General features: G+C 38.1%; 2 protein-coding genes across 2 annotated transcripts; both read right to left on the reverse strand.

Annotated features, from left to right (window-relative positions):
• Window positions 1-840: 840 nt before the first annotated feature.
• Window positions 841-6,305, reverse strand: wasb (WASP actin nucleation promoting factor b). Its single transcript, XM_067240883.1, has 12 exons — window positions 6,129-6,305; window positions 4,991-5,131; window positions 4,520-4,606; window positions 4,189-4,285; window positions 4,029-4,049; window positions 3,891-3,926; window positions 3,577-3,745; window positions 3,270-3,312; window positions 2,655-2,808; window positions 1,839-2,275; window positions 1,523-1,634; window positions 841-1,435 (listed from the first exon to the last, which is right to left on the reverse strand). Exons 1-12 carry the CDS (start codon window positions 6,231-6,233, stop codon window positions 1,380-1,382), a joined length of 1,458 nt encoding a protein of 485 aa, XP_067096984.1. The 5' UTR covers window positions 6,234-6,305; the 3' UTR covers window positions 841-1,379.
• A 377-nt stretch (window positions 6,306-6,682) lies between these two features.
• Window positions 6,683-18,675, reverse strand: slc38a5b (solute carrier family 38 member 5b). Its single transcript, XM_067239242.1, has 16 exons — window positions 18,537-18,675; window positions 14,164-14,328; window positions 13,800-13,869; window positions 13,501-13,616; window positions 12,524-12,597; window positions 12,293-12,385; window positions 11,356-11,437; window positions 11,146-11,228; window positions 10,792-10,850; window positions 10,236-10,352; window positions 9,826-9,905; window positions 9,543-9,643; window positions 8,870-8,994; window positions 8,579-8,723; window positions 8,286-8,389; window positions 6,683-8,177 (listed from the first exon to the last, which is right to left on the reverse strand). The coding sequence occupies exons 2-16, from the start codon at window positions 14,223-14,225 to the stop codon at window positions 8,073-8,075; spliced, it is 1,416 nt and encodes a 471-aa protein (XP_067095343.1). The 5' UTR covers window positions 14,226-14,328; window positions 18,537-18,675; the 3' UTR covers window positions 6,683-8,072.
• Between the last annotated feature and the right edge of the window lie 866 nt (window positions 18,676-19,541).

Raw genomic sequence — 19,541 nt, forward strand, 5'->3', positions numbered from 1 at the left:
TGATTATCAATATACTCACAGACACTCATAAGCGGTCATGTTTGTCTAACTAACAATATTCCCACTTTGTGTCCTGTACTCCTGTCAGTCACAATGTACAAAATGTATTAACAATGAACTTTTTCCTGAACCCAGTGCTCTCCCTCACCCACTCCATGAAACATATTTATTTTGAGTCTGTACATATTCCTGTAAGTTCTGCACTTTGGTGGTGGGAGTGTGAGGGCCGGGCTATGATAGGGGAGACAACGTTATTGTGTGTGTTGATTAACAGGACCAGTATTCATACAGTAAAAAAGGGCAACTTAATATTACTCTTCTAAACATTAGGAAGTGATACTGTGGTGTGATATGGAAGCAAGCCGACAGAATACAATGAACCTAAACAAACCTGAAATAATTTACTGCCTGCATTTTCACACAGGATATTCCGATTTGGCTATATGGTATTAAAGATACATATAGTTTCTTGCATAGCTGTAGGGTTCGACGAATCTACCTCTGGGCTGCTTCTGTGGAACATCATGTATACCTGTATATACCTATACAAAATAACTCCAGAAAGAAATCAATGGCTTGGTACCATTTTCCCTGGTTTGTGAAATGATCTAAGACCGAGATGAGTGCTTAAAATTAAGAGAAGGGTTAGACCACCTCCATTTTGGTCTTTCAGATGCCGCCTTTTCATCTGTATATTGTAGAGTATACATCACTAGCCACCCAGTGAGTGGCTTATATTTAAACAAAGATGGTGGACTCCAGACAAATGGCATCATGGATTTAAGCACAATTCACAACCATTTTTGCAGGGAATACTGTGTATTGAGCTTTTGTTTGTCTCACTCTTTGGGATTCTGTGTTTGTTGTTGAGATATATTGAACTACATTGGTGTTTATTTACTGATCATGTGTAGACTAGATGTGTTTGTGATAGCTTAAATTGTCAGGATTGTTGTAATAAATATTATTTTATTATTATTTACCTATTTAAATGTTTTGTTATGTATTACCTTTTTTGTCATTTCTAAGATATTATTCTTATGATGATCCTTACTTTGGTAGTCTTGATGCCCCAGACATAGAACATGCTGAGGCATAAAAACAGTATGGCAGTCGCAAAATGGACAGTCACTAGGACAACTTTGACCATGAAAATGTAATTTTGATGACACTTCTGATCCAGTATAATTTTATATTTTTTATAATCATGTGCAGATATATTTCTTGGTTTTCTGGAAATTAACAAATGGCTAGTTATTTTGTACCAGACAGACATCTTCCCACCTGACTTTCCAGCAGGGGGAGGTCTTACTTATACAGCAATTATTCCATTGGTTTCTGAAATGTCTGTCCAAGTACATTCATGTTGGAAATTTAAATCAGTCATCCCACTCATCATCATCATCGTCATCACCACCATCGTCCTCTTCATCATCTAAAGCAAGATATAATAATAAAATGTATTGCGCAGGAATACAGGAAATCAGACTGGCAGACAGGTATATTGTGCTAGTCACTGTACCTGACGAGTGGATGACTTTGCTTCTCTTCTGCATGACCATCATCAGCGCTCCAACTATTCCCTCACTTGACTCTTCTTGTGGGGCAGAGTTTGGTTCAGCACTATCTGTGACCTAGGACACACACAGAAGGTAGATTCAGAATAACTCAGTTTAAGAATAGTAAAATGCTTTATAATTAGCACTTTCTTTCTATTGGCATTCATGACAAATTACTACACTATAAATATCAATTTTCTTTACTATACTAAATAAATTAAACATATCACAATATATATCAAAATATTTCAACCTGGACAATGATGTGTTCCATCTTACATTTTTAAGCTTGGTTCCCAAGCGTATTTGGTCTAGCAAATCCCCTCGACCACCTGCACCTCCACCTCCACTTGGGGTTTTGGGGGGTGGAGCAATGTTTCTACTTCCAATATCTGTGGCTGGCTTTGATGATGGAGCAGGGGGAGGAGGAGGGGGAGGAGGGGGAGGTGGTGGTCCACCCCCTGAGGGAGCACAGGGTGGGGGAGGAGGGGGGGCACCTCCGGAGCGACCGTGGCTTGGGGGAGGAGGACAGGCAGAGATAGGAGGTGGTGGGGGTGGTCCACTTCTGCCCCCTGTTGGTGGGGGTGGGAGAGAGCGGGAAGGGGGACCTCTTGGGGGGCTTCCTGAGACTGGCAGGAGCCCAGAGCGCCGTGGTGACTCTGAAGGAACAGGGGGGAGACGTCCATGTCGACTTTGAGACTGGCTTGGCGTGTTCTCTGCAATAAAACAGAATTGAGTACAAAAGAGTAATATGCTCTCTGGTAAATAGCACTAGTCTTTTTACAGACAATAACATTTTTATTGAACTGACTATTTACTACGCAACTTTCTAAATGTGTGTTGTGCAATTTCAAGATATAGTAGGCGTCCCTGCAAACTGTGGGTGTGTCTAAATGAAGCTGGTTTACTGTACCTAGCCAAGCACTTAAAGTACATTTTCAATGTAAATAGTTAAAATTACGTTAACTATAAGCAATATTAGACGTAATCTCTAAAAAATCGATCTACTTCTTAGAGTATACCATCCACAATGAACATGGACTGTAACATAGACTGTAAAATAAACAGTAACATGGACTGTAACATGAACTGAACCTTGTTTCCTCATTTCATCCTTGACAGCCTGTAACCCCCCAGACTGTTCGATAAAGTCATAGATGAGTCTGGAGGTATCTGCATCTGTCAGTTGGTCATCACTAATCCCAGCAGAGGAGAAGAGTGTCTTCAGATCTGGGTCTAGATTAGCAGTCTAGAATCAGAGAATTGTAATGTGATGTTACAGTATTATCTATACTGTATATCTATTTATATGGATAAAACCAACCCTGTGGTTTGTCTGAAGTTCTCGTCTCTACAGTCAAAGAGAAGGGGATGTGTATCGTAAAATACACTTGTGATACAAGGGTGAAAAACAAGTAATTGTTTAATAGTGTTTCACAATATCATTCATGGGTTTGCTAATGTAATCCAATTAAATTAATGGTTACCACCAGAGCTTTAAATATATACAATAGTATGTTGACACTGATATGATATAATGGGTTGTTTTATACTGTAGGGTGTGTCGTACCCAATCATCTGTTTACATACTGATATTAAAGGGCCTCTGAGGTGCTGCTGAACAATTTTCCATCATCTCAAGAGCATAAAGATATGTATGGGTATTGTCAAGATGTACAGTAACTGCTTTTACAGACAGTGTCATCTTACATCAAATCCTGAGTTTGGATCCCATCCAACATGGGTTACATGTCTGCAAAGAGGAAACAGATCAGTAAAAAATGAAGAAAGCAGAATGAATAAATTTCTTATTTAAATTGCTTATTTAGCTGGCCATCGTAAGATTTGGTGTGGGTTGAGTGGTATGTTGTATAATTAAGATGCATATTATTTGTTTATGTATAAAATACAAGACACCGTGGAAACCAACTGCATTCTATGTTTTCACATCCATGTTTAAACAATATGATTAAACTCCTCCCAAATATTGTAGCATCACTGTATGTGATCTACTTACTTAAATCCACTTGGGGCTCCTATATCAGCCTTGGTCAGCTTGGCTCCCTTCTTCTTGCTCTTTTTGTCCTTCTTTACTTTGTGTGCTGCTGGGGAGCGATAGCGTGATGCTAGGATGCCAGGGTTCTGGATGTCCATAGTGGGTGTGCCTCCAGGATGGACTGGTGAAGCTGATGGTGTACAAATGGATAGAGTTTGTGTACACAATCCTTGTTCCTACCTAGAATGTCGACTTCATGACGTCTCCTTTCAATGCAGTAGATTTTTTATAGATGGATCATTTAATTTGACTGAATGGTTACATCTAGTGCTTACTGTTTGGTGGTGGCAATGGTGGCAGTTGTCTTTTTTCTGTGGATAGAAAACCATTGATTAAGGCTAATGAAAATCCAGACACTTTGAATTAACTTGGATTTATCTTCATGTTTTTTATTCATCAAGTGAAATGCCTACCATGACTTGCAGGTCTTTTTTCTGTGAACGTGAAAACATGGTTTATAATGAGTTAGATGGGTCATCAGCTTCCTAATTGGAGATATAGACGTTCCAAAGCCACTTTATACAGTATACGTATATTGCTAGGATCATGGCTAAGATAAGTAAATGCTTTTACCTTGACGGTTGGCTCTCTGGCTGAGCTTCTCTTGCACAGTGACTCTGAACGTCTCAGCCTCCTGCTCACTTGAAAAGTTGAGACCCACCTGGCATTCCTGTGGTTCATCATCACACATCAAACAACTACATATGGGCCAATTAAAGGACACAATGTCAAAGGCTTCAGTGAACTATATCCTGTATAAAACGTAAAAACAAATGCTCAATAATGGTCAGGTTTAAATGTCAACATTAAACGTCACTTATTTTCATTCCAAATGTCATTGGTTGGAAAGAGAAAGTAATGTGAATTATGTTAGTACATAGTGCAAGGGTTGTGTGGTACTCACGTCAGCAGCAAAAGTGTGGAAAAAGATCTGAGGATTGTGATATGTCAGCTGGTTATACAGCTCCTGCTCCCAGATTTGTTTCCCCTCCTAGATACAGTACAACATAGTGCAAACATCCATGTACAGTCAATGTAGGCCTGACATTGAGTTCACTGATGACATGGCCATGCACTGCAATGTTTCTGGGGGGTTTTCCTACTAGACTGATCAGATATAAATGTAAGAATGAAACTAGATGTATTTAGGAACTGTTTAAAACTAAAGTAAAACAATCAAGGTGCAAAGAATTAAATCCAATGATTATCAACCAATGAAGATGGTCTGAGGTCTATATGTTTCATATAAAGAAATAAATTGTTGCTTGTCCAACCATTTTAATTTTTGCATTAGGCAGCTACCTTATCAATAGAAAAAAAGTTCACTGTTAAGCAGTCTGTACTATAGGATAATAAAGAGGGTCAATGGAAGAACCTTAAAGTCGTATAGACGGATAAAGTAGGAGCGAAGTGGGTTGTCCTTCACAAAGCACACCACACCAGTGTGCTGCAGACTCCATTGAGAGGAACTGTGTGGCAGGGCCATCCATAGTTGAATCACTGCTGTGGACAGGGTCTGCACAGAAAGACAGAACATTTTTTCAGAGACACGGATGCTCAGTGCCCATTATTTTGTACGTTATTGTATATACATGATCTGGATGTAAATCTTGATCATAACAACATAACAGCTCTTCATAGAGAAACAATTAGCATACAAACAAGATTATTCTGAAATGTTGTGCATTCATTAACAATGTATCTAGCTACTGTGTATTTAATGTTCAGCTACTGGATCCACTTGCCAGCATGCTTCCAAAGTCTTTATGAAGAATGTGTATAATGGAGGACCAGCCTTAACTTATTCCTTATACAAGTCTACCATAACAAAAACAGGCTATATCCTCTGGTAATGCTACCCAGGAAGTGACTTCTGGGTAGGCTTCCTGTTGCTCTGTTCACTGTAGATACTTCTTTCTAAAGCTCTTTATCTGTGTCATACTGGAAGTTCAGTAAACCACACTAGAACAAATAGAGGAGTAGATTTTTCATTTTCTGAAGGTTCATGCAGTTTGTTTTATATATCATGTAAAAAGTAAATGTGTAATTTGAGCCCAATTAATAGCAGGCTACCACAACACTAAAACTGACCCATCAAGTTTGTAAGTAAAGGCTATTTGTTTAGGGACAAAAACATCATGGAGGATAGATGATGGAAAATTCCACATTGAGTCATCACCTCTATTGGAAATGTCTGAAAAGTCCACAGTGTGTACTTAGTGTCAAAGAAGCAAATTGATATAGCATTCGGTTTGCTTATTTTGGCTGAAAGGGAGTACAATTTCCTTTTTCACAGTACACCATGAAATATGTCAAATGCCATTTACACTCCATACACGTCACTATGTGTGCACTATGGATAATCATTCAACAAGAGGACATCATGGACACATTGCCATATCACTTATTCAGTCATTTAGTGTCATTTGAGATTAGAATGTTGGCTAAAATCCCAGATCGTCCAGGCCTGCTAGGCTCTGGTGCGACCTGGGCTCACCAGTACCAAGACTTACCACACATCTCCGCCCCAGAAGCTCCACCACAGACTCATTCTCCTCTGCACTCAAAAGGATGCTTAGATTGTTCTCCTGCGTCTTTGATTTTGATGATCGGCTCATTTTTCAATGTCGTTTTGGAGGAGGGACACACATCAGTCTATTTAGAGCCCATCAAACTCCTGTGTCCACATGCAAGAGTCTATAGACAGTGAAATGGGGACTTCCGTATTCTGAGTGGTATCATGTAAATTCAGTAGAGGCAAGAGAGAGCAGGAAGTTCGCACCCACAAAAGATTGCGTTAGATTCAGCTGTAAAATATAGAACTTCTGAAACCTGTTCTGAGGGCCCCACACACTGCAGACCTAGTCCTATGAAAGTCCAATAGTTCAGTGTTTGTATCAGAGGGTTTCATACAACTGTAGGAAAGGGAACCACTATTAAAATAATGTGATGTTAAGCTGTTAAGTAGACAGAGATACTGTCTACTTTTAAACTACTTTAAACAACTTGATTATAGCATTACTCGCGTCAACAACAAAAACGACAAAAACATGAGTACAAGGCAACATTTTGATAAATACTGACAACCATCTTTATTGGAAATAGAATACTATTGACAATGGTGCCAGGTTAAAAACAAAATGTTCCTTGCAAAAAACAATTGACTGGTGCCATGATAAAAAGCTGTCACATTTGTATAATGGTGTTCCCAAGGCATTCAGCTTTGACATTTCTATACTAGCTTTCATCTTTCCAACATTTCCAAGAACTCAGCAAAATTGATCGATTTTATATTTACATTCTCCTTTTGAATATGCAATTACAGCTTTAGCCTTATCATATGTCTCCTTATTTGACCCAGTTCCTCACTTCGTTTTACATTACACGAATCACTGAATGGGCAAATTTGAAAATGATTCCTTACATGACAAAATATATATTTTACAGTTTGGCAAATACTAAACATCTTGATTACATTAGTTCACATTTTCGGACCCTATTGCATTGTTTACCCTCACATTGTCAAAGTCAGCAATACAATATATTACCATTCAATCCATGGTTACATGATGTCAAAAGCGTGAAAACTGTATCAACCACTTGACAATGTTTTGAGGATTTGAGGATATGGATTATTCCAATTAAGTAAGATAGACATAAAGAACTGCACATCTTGTCTGACAGGCTCATATTTAGTATGTTCGACTAAAGGCACATCATTTTTACATTAAGGTTACATTAAGGTTTTTATAATATTGTTGATGTTATGTTTTGTTTTATTGTATTATTCAATTGTGTCGGTAGGATGTCAATTGGTTGTAGGATTAGTTGGCAAAAATAGAATTGTTGCCAAAACAGTAAATTATCACACATTTGGACAAAATGACTGTGGATAGCAGTGGTGGGAATTAACAGAGACAGCAAAAATCTTCACAAAAGAAGGTTTCTATTAGAATCTAGTAAATAAAATAAACATTGAGCTTTGATAGACAAACAACAATGAATGCATTGTTTGGCACTTGGAGCAGCAAATACTTGGCTGGTAACATACGGTCTGCCCCCTTAGCAGATAGATAATGAACCCCTGCATCTTTGTTGGTGAACTTTCATACTAGATGCTCTCCATTCAAGACTCCAGCTTCATTACTTTGGAGACATGAAGTGGATCTGGTGTTTCCACAGGCAGCACATTCGTTAGCTGCGTTGCGATGACTGGAGAGCTCATAATCTCAGATAATGCGACCATTGGATTCTTTAAAGACTTTTGCCTCCATGGAAGGGTAGTGTGTCTTTTTGATTAGAATAGGTGGGAAAGCTGTCTTATCACAGCGCAGGGTGATAAAACACTACACAATGTGGGCCCAGCCTCTCGTCTCCATCTCCATCTTGAGGAGTGTCACAGCGACGGAGCAAGCAGATGTCTTGGCATGTGGACCCTCTCTGTTGATGTATTTGCTTTAATGGCCACCCCCACTTCGTTTCTCTCCACTTGTCCAGTCAAGAATGATGAACGTCAAGCTCATGGTCATGAAAATGAAGCCCAAAGCAGTGAAACAAGCAGCCTGAAATACAAAGTAGATATATTCTACTGGCAGAAGCATAAAGGTGCATTTATGAAAGGGAACTCAGTGGAACAGTGATAACTGTATGTCTATGTTAGGTGAACCTACCTGGATCTTTGGTTTTGAAGTCATGGACTCTTGTTCAGTAGGAACAATACGCATGTAGAACATTCCTGGGAGGATGAAGATGAGACAAGGAGCAGTGGTGGCCCCTGGATAGAGAGAGGAGAATGTCAAACAACTGATCACGTTGGCATGTATATACTTGACAATGTGCAGTACCTATACTTTTACTACTGTACTGCACATGTAATGTATTATAATACAGTAAATTATAGTATTATAGTACACTTCATGAAGTCATACTATATTGTACCTTTACTTTTTTCATAATTACGCACCAATGATCCCAAAGATGTCTCGAATGTTGGGCACGAGGATGACAAGCAAGTTGACTACAAAGAGTAGACACACAGCAATAACAATGTGGCGGACCCAGTGGAAAGATTTCTCTGGGAACAGGAGTTGAAGTAGGGCTCTGCGGATCTGAGGAAATAGACCACACCCAACATGAAAGTTGCCCTGTGTCTGCGGTAGGTTTACACCATATCTATAATGAGATCTAAATGTATCCAGAGTGCTTGTCAGAAGCATCTTTTGCTAAATGATTCTGGGTATTTGTCTATTCTTACTGGGAAGAGGACAACAGGGACAGTGAGAGTGACAGCCACCAGCACCGCCAGGCGAACACACAGGATGAGGGTGTCCAGAGGGTCCACTATGCTGTATGTGTGCAGGAGCTCAGATTCTGTGTTCACTATACACACAAAAACACACGCATTCACTTTAAATACTCAAATAGTCCAGACGGAGTTTGACGACACACCGCTTCAAATTGTACCGGGACAAATCACTTTTCACTTGACCTAAGGGCACCTTAAGCTGAATTTAGTTGTACATTATTAATTGTGGTACCTGCAAATCTGACCTCTTTATATATTTGAGATGATGTTGTAGCATTGACTTGTTAATTGGTTTCTCCTAATACATTGTTTTTTAACTTGTTACACTTGAGGTACGACGTTGTGGCTATAGATGCACTGTACTTTTATGACAGTTGTGTACTATTGTAGTAGAAAATACAATTCCTTGGCACTAACCACTCAAATACGGTTACAACTGTGCACTTCTGGCCTTGATGATCTGCTGTACTTCACTTCACTATTTGCACTGTTTGTCGCTTTGGTTTTAAAGCATCTGCCAAATGAATAAAATGTCAAATGTAAATTGTAACAGTTAAATGGCATGTGTACTGTACAGTATATTCTTCAGGTGTTTGTGCACTCATCAAGGACTTGGTCTTACCGTAGAAAGTGAGATACCCAAAGATGGCGGTGAGGAGGTACATGACAAACATGCCAAGGATGGATACATTAGCAATACCCTGCATTCGTCTCTTGGTAGGGCTGGAGGAGGTGAGACATCATTCAATAATGCGTTTCTTGATAATGTGAGCAGGGGGGGCTAATGATACATACAGCCTCAATATGGGACTACAATTCTAAGAAGCTACACATGCTTAGTCAAACAACAATTTATATAAATATTCTAATGAAAATTGAAACAGATTTGGGCTTCACCAACTTACTTGCGCAGCTCAGTGTAGATGGGAAGCACCTCAGGGTGACACACAAAAGCAAACGCCAAGATGGGGATTGTGTACGCCGTCTGAAAACCATGTAAAGTGAATCTATAATTAGTTGCTTTGCACGCTGGTAATTCATGCTTGAGGAAATTTACAAGATGGTGTAGATCATGCGAACCACTCCCATACACATGGTCAACAAGTTGCCCCAGTAACAAGATACAAAACAGGAAACACACGGTCATTAGCATATTAAATAACCCAGTCTATAAATAACTCCTAACCATAACTGGTCAGATTACACTTGAAGCCAATAGGCAAGGATGATGCATGCACACCATTTTTTTTTAATAATGAAATTATATTTGGGTGTCTATATTTTAAGTACAAAGTGGAGAATTCTCCTGTCTGACCTCTTGGTTGATGGTGAATAATTTGCCTTCACAAATATCCTCTGGGATGGTGGTGTTGATAGAGTAGTTGCTGAAGGCCTCCAGGGGGCAAGGGATATTAAATTTCTTGTAAATAACCTTTGAGAGAAAGAGAGAGTGAGAGGGTCATAGCTACTGTAGATATGTCAGAAGTAGCAGATCAACACAGCTTTTAATGATAACAGTTTAAATAGACTAACTTGTGAAGTCCTGTCTTAAGTCACAGTGCTTTCACTTAATTAACTGATTATATAACACTTGCAACTGTAATAACAACATACCTAGCCTAACATCCAGCAAGCTGGAAATGAGATATGCCTGTGCAGTTGGGTAGCATGATTATAAATATCCTTTTGTAAATAATTGAGGTCATATAGAAGTATCTTGGAAGTCTGGAACATTTCCTATAATTGTAAAACCTAAATATAGTTCAGCACAATTATTTGCATACTGCATATTTATCTGCTTTGGTACAGTATGTACATAATTCAGCCAACATACACATTGTCTCATGGTAATATTTATACACAAGCCTCACAGAGGACAGGAAGAAGACCATGCAGGTGAGGGAGAAGCCACTGGTGTAACCCAGATACCCTGCAACATATCAAACACATGTCAGAAAGTATGATTATTTACAGTCAAACAACAAATTAAATGTAATCAACATCCAATGTGATGTACTTAACATCATTCTATCTTATTCAACATTTGTGTCCCAAGAGATGCTGCACAAATGAAAGTTTCCAAACAGACTGTTTTGCACCAATGCCACATGCACCATCTGATGTTGATTTGGCAGATTGGGTTGCAGAGTCTACCTTAAAATATTAGGAAGGACTGAGTATGTAAGTCAATCAATAGTTCAAAGGAAGTGAGGTCAATGACATACCAAGTTGTTTCATCAGGGCGAGTGGTAGGATGATGCAGACACTGACAATGATGATAAGGTAGTTTCCATTCATGAACCAATCTCTAGTTGGAGAACACAAACACAAAATATTCTTGTAATATAAATTGTAATTGACTTTTCAAGTAAGTCAGGCATATTTTGCATGTGTACTTGTATTTTGCATTCTAATTGTCTGTCACTAACACTCACCCAGAGGTAGATGCTTGACCTAGAAAGGCTTGGATGACCAGTGGTAGTTCAAACTTCACGATGAAAAGGTAACTGGACATAGCTTTGAAGATTAAGACACAAATAATGTAAAGTCACAAACTTGTACTGTTATAAGAACTATAATACAGACACTCAAAACACCCTCCCCAAAACCAACCTCTTGGTTTACATATCAACTTTGTGGTTGGGCAATATCATACAAAACTTTGGGCAACCTCGTCCCCTCAGCAACCATTATTTACAACTATAATAGACTGTGAAATAATGTTATGCAATAGCAAACAGAATACACAAGGGCATAGTCCCTTGTGGTTCTCCTTAAAAATAATATCACACGTGTATTCGCCAAATTTAACAAGGTGCTGCAACGCATTTATCATTTCCAACCTATTTCTAACTTTCCTTTTGCCAACAGACTGCTTTTTTTTGCAGACCTATATGGAAACTTTGCCAGATAATGTTCCAGAATTGCAGACCATTCTATTCAGTCTAACCGTCTAATGTGAGGTCATAAGGTTCTCCTAAAGTTGAGTCATGTGCTTTCACCAAATTTAACGAGGTACTGCAAAGCAGTTGTTAGTTCCAACTTTCTTATTGGCAATAAACAGGATGTGTGAATTGTAGCAGGCATATATGAACAGTGTGGTACTGGAAAAAAGTTTGTTTCTCACAATCTAAAACTGTTCTGTTTTGATAGAATCACAAAGTAAACAAAAATGCTACCATACTTTTATTGCAAGTACACAGGATAATGTACTGTGCTCAACAAAGGTTCACTGCACATAGATGTCCTACTATCTAAAATGAACTTTATATGTATATGTATTCTGAATAGGTTTGAATATCATTTTTGGGGGGTAAAATTGTAACGTAAGGTTTTAGGAGTCCACATCTAGTACTATTGGTAGGGACTTACCACCAATGTTATGAAGGGTTATAATAACACCAGCTAATATTTTTCCAGGATGTCCAAAAGCCCGAAAGCCCAGCTGTTCATAGGCACGAATACCTGAAAAGACAATGAGGTAAGTGATGTTGAGGACCATGGCTAGAACCGGTTATTAAAACCTGTGAATGTGGACAGTACCGGTAGTCATATAATCATTTTGCTGTATGCTTTTTTGTTGTTTGTCTTTGGAATCCTTACCAACGACTCCAGCACTTCTAAGCAGGAGGTGAACCGAATAACTGGACAGGCAGGCAATGCATGTCAACAGAACTCTGCAGAACACAAACAACTTACTCAGAGTTATGTAACTAAACAGAATCCTGCTATCATATGAATTCATGTGGTTAGGAAAACTATAACTGGGATCTCAGGAAAATGGTCTCTCTACCACCAAATAATATGTTGCATCCTCTGAAAAAGAATCTTTCAGAACTTTTTTCAGTACAACATTCCATTTGAATGGTTTTTACCTGTGAATTTGGTTTGTTATACATCACACAGCCACTTAAGCTCAGTTCACATTCTGTTTTAAATAGTTTGTATTTAGTTTCCAACAAGTTTCCTACCTACCTGCCATACTACAAACATAGATACTATGACTATGAGGGCTCTATCCTTAATCCTTAATGGTGACACATGACCTAACTAAAGTACACCACACACTCTGCTTAAAACAGACAAGGCTACATTTCAACATTCAATTCCATGTTATAATTAGCTCCTGAAATCTGATTTAGAGCAACCGCATGTGTCTCAGATGCAACTACTCAAATCAGCTATGGACACCACCCCACTACTCCTAGTGCTGAACCTTTCCACATGATAGTAATCATATTGTTTAATTCAACATTTCCAGCTTCAAGCAGTACTTGTCATCTGGTTATATCATTGTCATTTTTTTGTGGTTTTAGCAATGAGGGTAAAAATCTGTGAGTCCTGTTCACTTAATATTTATACATCTTTTATCTACATACACTATACTGTATATATTCATAAAAACATCTCATCCATCCCTAACATCTCTAGCCAAGCATTGTGCAATATTTAACTTTATTGTGACTATTTTCCCATTTGTCTCTTAAATATTCAGGGAATTATAAAGTGTGCCTGTGTTTTGTACGTGTGTGTTGTGGATGTGCATCTGTATCTTTGTGTGTGTGTGCCGTGATACTTACAGAAACAGAATGATACCCGTGTTTGACATGGCATATGATAATCCCAAGATTCCACTTCCCATGATGGCATTACTGAGGTTGAAGACAGACATCCCAAAGGAGGTCTTACCCTCGAACTGCCAAAAATATAAATTATTGATGTAAATGCTCATAAGATTATAGAATCCAAAGACAACTTTGGCAGGAATTGAACTTTGACATTACTGACTAGTAAGATATTGCTTTACAGTAATAATTTTACAGTGATGATGGTTGCATACATTGTATTGGCCAGTAGCTCTTGGACATAATATACTTACATCAGTAAACTGAGGTTTCTTTGTCCCATCACTCTTGTGTGGCAGGAACTCCTCTTGCTCTGATTGTACACTATGATGTTCACCAAGAGGAGAAAAAAGGCTCACACCCCTTTACCAACACTGTCAAACTATTGGCAACCATTATGTCCCTGCTAATTAATCGAGTTGCATCTTAGGTATCATAATTAATTAAATTAAAACAACAACAACAAATAATATATATCCATCCATTTGTGTACTCTCAATCAACAATGTGTAAGAAGTATTTGAAAATGTCAAGTGGTGATGAATAATTACAACACTGGGAAATTAATACAGTGAAGCAAGCTTGACAGCAATATGTTTAGCAGAAAAGAAAACATACCCCTCTTCCAAAGGGACAAAGTCATGGTGGTGGTTACCATTTGATAACTTTTGCATTTCCATGATGTTATGAGAGGTGATATTAAGACAACGTGTGGAGACAGATATAAGAATCTTCAAAAGACTGGAGACAAACAAAACAATTTACAGGTTGTGCAGAAGGGATCTGGAAAAGGAAAAGGAAAAAAACTATGATAAATTCCCAAATTATTGTCTGAATCCTAATTAGGATGATAACACTTGAGAAAACATTCAGTGGATAGGCTACAACGTCATACATGTACTCTTTATTTATGTATGCAAAAAATAATTTTTAATTGTTATTATTATTATTATATTTAACATCCTTCACCTTTCAGACAAAAATCATCTACATAATGATAAAGGTTTCCTCTACAATGGAAATTTTAACATGGCAAAACATGTGAAACTAAAGTGTTTCAGTTGTCAAGTTGCCTTCGACTGCAATTGTCAACAACCATATGTCATTTTCTCAGCATTTTCCTAACAAACAGAGAGAGATAGCGAGCGAGAAAGAGAGAGAGAGAGAGAGAGAGAGAGAGAGAGAGAGAGAGAGAGAGAGAGAGAGAGAGAGAGAGAGAGAGAGGGAGAAAATAATCTACATACCTAAAAGTTTGAGTGATAAGTTCTTCTCCAATTATTTTATTGTATCAAGTTATTTTCTTGTTTACACCTGTAGTAAACACATTGTTGTTCTTACTTTCCTTTGGGTGCAGTTGGGCCTTTGAGATGCTATACAATTCTAGTGCAATCAGGTGCGGATTCGTTTCTTAATGCTACTTTATTAACTTCATTGAAAACTCATTTGTCCTGGGTTACAAGACTGTTGGTCTGGATTTCAGTGTTATCTATTAACACAGAATATAATACATCAAGGGATGACCCAGTTGTGATTTGTCACAAGTAGGGGGAGGCTGATATTAGATGAATATTCTAATTTATTGGGAAAATATTATAATCAGAGATGTATGTAACACATTGTGATACACTGATTTTTCATGCAATAATATTAGATAAGACAAACTTCTATTTTGTTTGGTGATACTACACACATTTTTGTTTACACTTTAAATAAAACCAATAGAAAACCAGTAAAACAATAGCCTGCCCATAGATATGTAACCTAGCAAGCCAAAGACACTTTCAATGTCAAAAAATGACATTGAAACAATACTATAACTTCTGCATGTTGTGGTTAGGTCAGCATGTCGTTTAACAACAGCATATGGAAAGTGGTTGTCACATGGTACAGAATTTGACCCTCAAGACAACTTAACTGGTCTTCATGTGGGGGGAAAGCAGAACCAAAGGAACTTTTTGAAAGAAATGCGTTTTTCATATGCATCACCCAGTGATGTGGGATTTCACATTCACATACAGGCCAGAATGTTTCCCTAACCCTTGGGATGGATACGTGGCTCCAGTGCACAGTTTGGAACTAGGCCAGGTCTCACCAGCTGCAACTCCCCACCAGTTGCTGAGGATCCCAGCCTTGTAACCTATCATTTCGAACAAGTGATAAGGGATGGCTGGCAGTGCTTTCTCATGGTCTACTTAAACATCATGTATTAGATATGTCATGACACAAATGTAAATGTTTCTCTAGACTGTGACATCTTATCACACACAGAATGTAATGCTGTCTAATATAAAATAAATAAATTCTACCCCATAACCCACTTTATTTTTTTTCATCCTCACAATCAACTTTATGTCATAACTGTAATTCTACATTGTCATGGATGGTTAGAAGCAATCATAAGAAATAATTTAGCAAACTTAAGAGCCATCCAAAATGTTCCCACACTTTCTAAATGTTCCCACATGGGATTGGTGTCATCAATCTATGATATATTATGTAACATTATGTAACATTTAAAAGAACACACTATCCAATCGGTTTCAGCCTCACTATTGATCAAAGAATCTACAAAAACACTTAGAAATCGCAAGTCCTCATCTGACGTTACAGACAGTAGGACAACACAGAGGATAGCCACAGGAAAGTCATAGAGGGCAAAGGCCATGCTTTTACAAACACTAACATGTTTACATCCTAGTCTGTACAGTATGTTTCTCTTCTTCCTATAATCACCATTTGCATAGGATGCCATACAAATGGAAAACACTTTTGCCATTGGCTGGTTAAAAGGAAATCTACTGTTTCTTAAGCTGCATGGCAAGGGTTTGCAGAGTCATTGATTCAATTATGCAGTTAAAACTGAGTGTGATATTTTTGTTAAAAACTTCTAGATCTTAGAACTATTTCTAAAGACCTATGTTGAAACATTGTAATATTACACAAAGAAAGGCCAGAATATGACAAACACATTTACTGGAAAAAAAGGAACTCTTCTGAAAAATGTCACACTATTTTTGTCAAAGTATTAAAAGTCTTGCCAAAAAGCATGAGAAGTTAGAGCTTTTATGGGTAACACATCACTTTGGAGGAACATTCATTTAGTCTAATAACAATATAGATATTCCCTCTACTTACCCCTTTTCTGAACTGTATTGTAGGTTGTTCTCAATATATCTTCTTTCAGTATACGAGACAGACATTTATCCGTCTACACTCAACAGTCGATTTTATTTTATCAGTCAGTCAATAGAACTGCATGTATTTGCCACCTAGTTGAGGTTCTTGGCAAATGTGTGTGCATGTGTGTGTGTATGTGTGTGTGAATGTGTCTGAAAGTGATGAAAAGCAAAAGAGAGAGGGAAGGAACAATGTAGAAGTGGGAGTTTTTCATTGAGTTTGGTCAATGTTGGATGATTTTCATGTGAATTAGCATTTGCATTCTTATGGTCTAGAGTATCTGTCTATTGGCAGTAGCCACACCCTCAACCAACATTTATCTCCTTTTCCCATTTTCTTACTACTTCATGCAGGTTTTTCTGGTGGTTATCTCTGTTTCAAGTATACAACTTTGTTTCAACCCATACAGCCCTTAGCAAAATGTTAGTTCACTTAGCCAAATGTTTAATGACAGGAGCTTCATTGTGTTACGCAACCATTGGGCAGGCCCAGGCTTGCAGAGAGGTTTAATATGCCTGGATTTCACTGCATCTCACAAGTAGAGTAGTTTGACAGCATTTTCATATTTTTATTGTAGGATTATTGTGCAATTTACATGAAGAATGCTTGATCTCAGGGGTGTTGTTAGACATACAACTCTACTGGGCCACAGGACCCTATTCATTTCCTTTTTTGTCTTACAAGCTTGCTGCGCACAATGCACTACTAGGCTATAGAAACTCCCCTTGCTTAACCCACGATACAACAGTTCAGGGACGCAAGTTTGACATAAGCTTTGGCAGGGACATCAATGTCCATAGAGGTAAATAACCCCATACAATCAACAAGGAAAGATGTTGAATGCCAAAGGAAGTCTCAGTGTAAATCCATTGTGTTGATCCCAGGTTAAGGGTGTTGATAACACAACAAGCTAAATGAGAAATGGCTAAACAAACCATCAATCAATTCACTTATGAATGTTCTGGTAAATGTTTCTTCTACTTATATTCATAGGTTTTCCAACTGAATAGAATGGTACATTTGACAAGCTTATTGCGACAGCTGTGTACGACTGAGAACTGCTCTCAAGACTGAATTCTTAGGAATGGACATAAATCAGCTTGAAGGAAAAAAGAAAGAACATGCAGCACTTTTCAGTGTAACTCCCTTAATCGTTCTCAGGATGTATAGAGTCTCTAGGGATGTATAGAGTTTCAGAATCTTCACCTTCATGCGTTCAAATCCTTTACAAAAGGTCAAAAAAGATGGGAAAGGCAGCGGAGTTGTTTGATTCACAAAATTAAACTGATCATACAAAAACATTATTTTCACATCAAAATACCCCTCAACCTCTTTTTTTTTTTTTAGCATTTTATGAATATGTGTTATTGTGTTTAAACGTGTTCAAACAAACACAGAGGTAGTGTTCTCTGAATTGCCACTCTATTAAGGCTACAGTGCCTAAATGTATCATGAGACCTGTAAACACTGTGACCTTTCAAATGGACATGCACAAAAGAGTCTTCCAATGGTGGAACATGTGCACACCTATGAACACCTATCCACTCAGTATGTGAAAAAAAAGCTTCAAAACATAAGATCCCTGGAAATAAAATACACCAGATCAGTGAAAATTGAATTATTTAGTCAAACTGAACTGTGCACATCTGTAATCATTTAAGTGTAAAAGTCAGCTTTGAAACCTCCATTGGCAGAACACAAACAAGTCTACCTGTTACAGTACTTTAGCTCCTCAGTAATAAAGTTTTCCTGTCAAGTCCTCTAATGACCCACGTGGCATGGCAATACATAAAACTCGAAAGACAAGTACTTACCTCTTAAAGAATAGAAGCTGCAAGGAGCACACAATAAAAGAGAGGCATGTCCTGAAATGAAATTGTTTATCAAACTCGAGATTTGCAACTGGCAAAGTTTGAAGAAAAGAGAAACCAAAGAAAGGGAGTCTTCTCATCGGATTGGGAGAGGGGTAGGAATAGGAAGAGAAGCATATGTGGGTAAGCCACTAAAGAGGAAGGGCTATTCAGAAATCGTCTCAAATTTCTTGTGATGTCACTAGTTACTCCTAGTGCCCTGTCAAAAAAACTGGTGAGTCTTCACAACACTTTAATGGGTTGCGAACTTGGGAACAGTGTTTGGTCAATTAAAAAACACTATTGCTGTTGACTGGTTTCCTGCAAAGATACTTCATTCTCACTTCTGTCTGAATTTGAGCAACACTGTACATGAATATGGAGAAGTGATTAACCTGAAGTTGCATACATGTCTGGCTTGGTGGTATGAGTTCCAACTAGCCCTCATGAGACAGGAAAAGAAAAAGAATACAAAGCACCACTATACTCAAAATGTCAGCAAACAAGCACTCATACTAGAATACAGTCCTGGTGCAACAGCAAATACAGAAGGAAGAAAGAATTTCCACAGTTCTTCTAACAAATGTTTATTTAGGGTTTGTGGTTTTAGCATCTCTGTGTATTTGTGCAAACAGAAAGGAATGGATCAATCCATTCTAAAACTGGTCGAAAGATACCTCAGATTATCAACTGCTACTGTGACAGTTACCGTGCGCTACAATAAGTAGACAATAAACAGCTAAATTGTCAACTAAAGACTACTAAACTAAAATCTCAGAATATAACCGTTTACTGGACCCGTGGTGCATTAAGACAAAAAAAAAAAGTGATAGCTAAAATCGTTTACTTGGTCTATGCGCCAAGATCCAATTGGAATCTGGCGACAATACTGCCACTCAGTGGGCACTATGACCGTACTTCACGGATGTCCACAAGTAGGTCAAGGATCCTGTATGACTAATTTAGACC

This window comes from Osmerus mordax, chromosome 7 (assembly GCF_038355195.1).
Source record: "Osmerus mordax isolate fOsmMor3 chromosome 7, fOsmMor3.pri, whole genome shotgun sequence".
In the NCBI taxonomy this organism is placed as follows: domain Eukaryota; kingdom Metazoa; phylum Chordata; class Actinopteri; order Osmeriformes; family Osmeridae; genus Osmerus; species Osmerus mordax.

Coding starts and splice junctions, on each gene's coding strand:
- wasb (XM_067240883.1), bottom strand. CDS start 6,233: ATGAGCCGATCATCAAAATCAAAGACGCAGGAGAACAATCTAAGCATC. Junction 4,050..4,188: donor CCAGAGAGCCAACCGTCAAG/GTAAAAGCATTT, acceptor TCACGTTCACAG/AAAAAAGACCTGCAAGTCAT. Junction 3,313..3,576: donor GGAGCCCCAAGTGGATTTAA/GTAAGTAGATCA, acceptor TCCTCTTTGCAG/ACATGTAACCCATGTTGGAT.
- slc38a5b (XM_067239242.1), bottom strand. CDS start 14,225: ATGGAAATGCAAAAGTTATCAAATGGTAACCACCACCATGACTTTGTC. Junction 11,438..12,292: donor AACCCTTCATAACATTGGTG/GTAAGTCCCTAC, acceptor TAATCTTCAAAG/CTATGTCCAGTTACCTTTTC. Junction 8,390..8,578: donor AGACATCTTTGGGATCATTG/GTGCGTAATTAT, acceptor CTCTCTATCCAG/GGGCCACCACTGCTCCTTGT.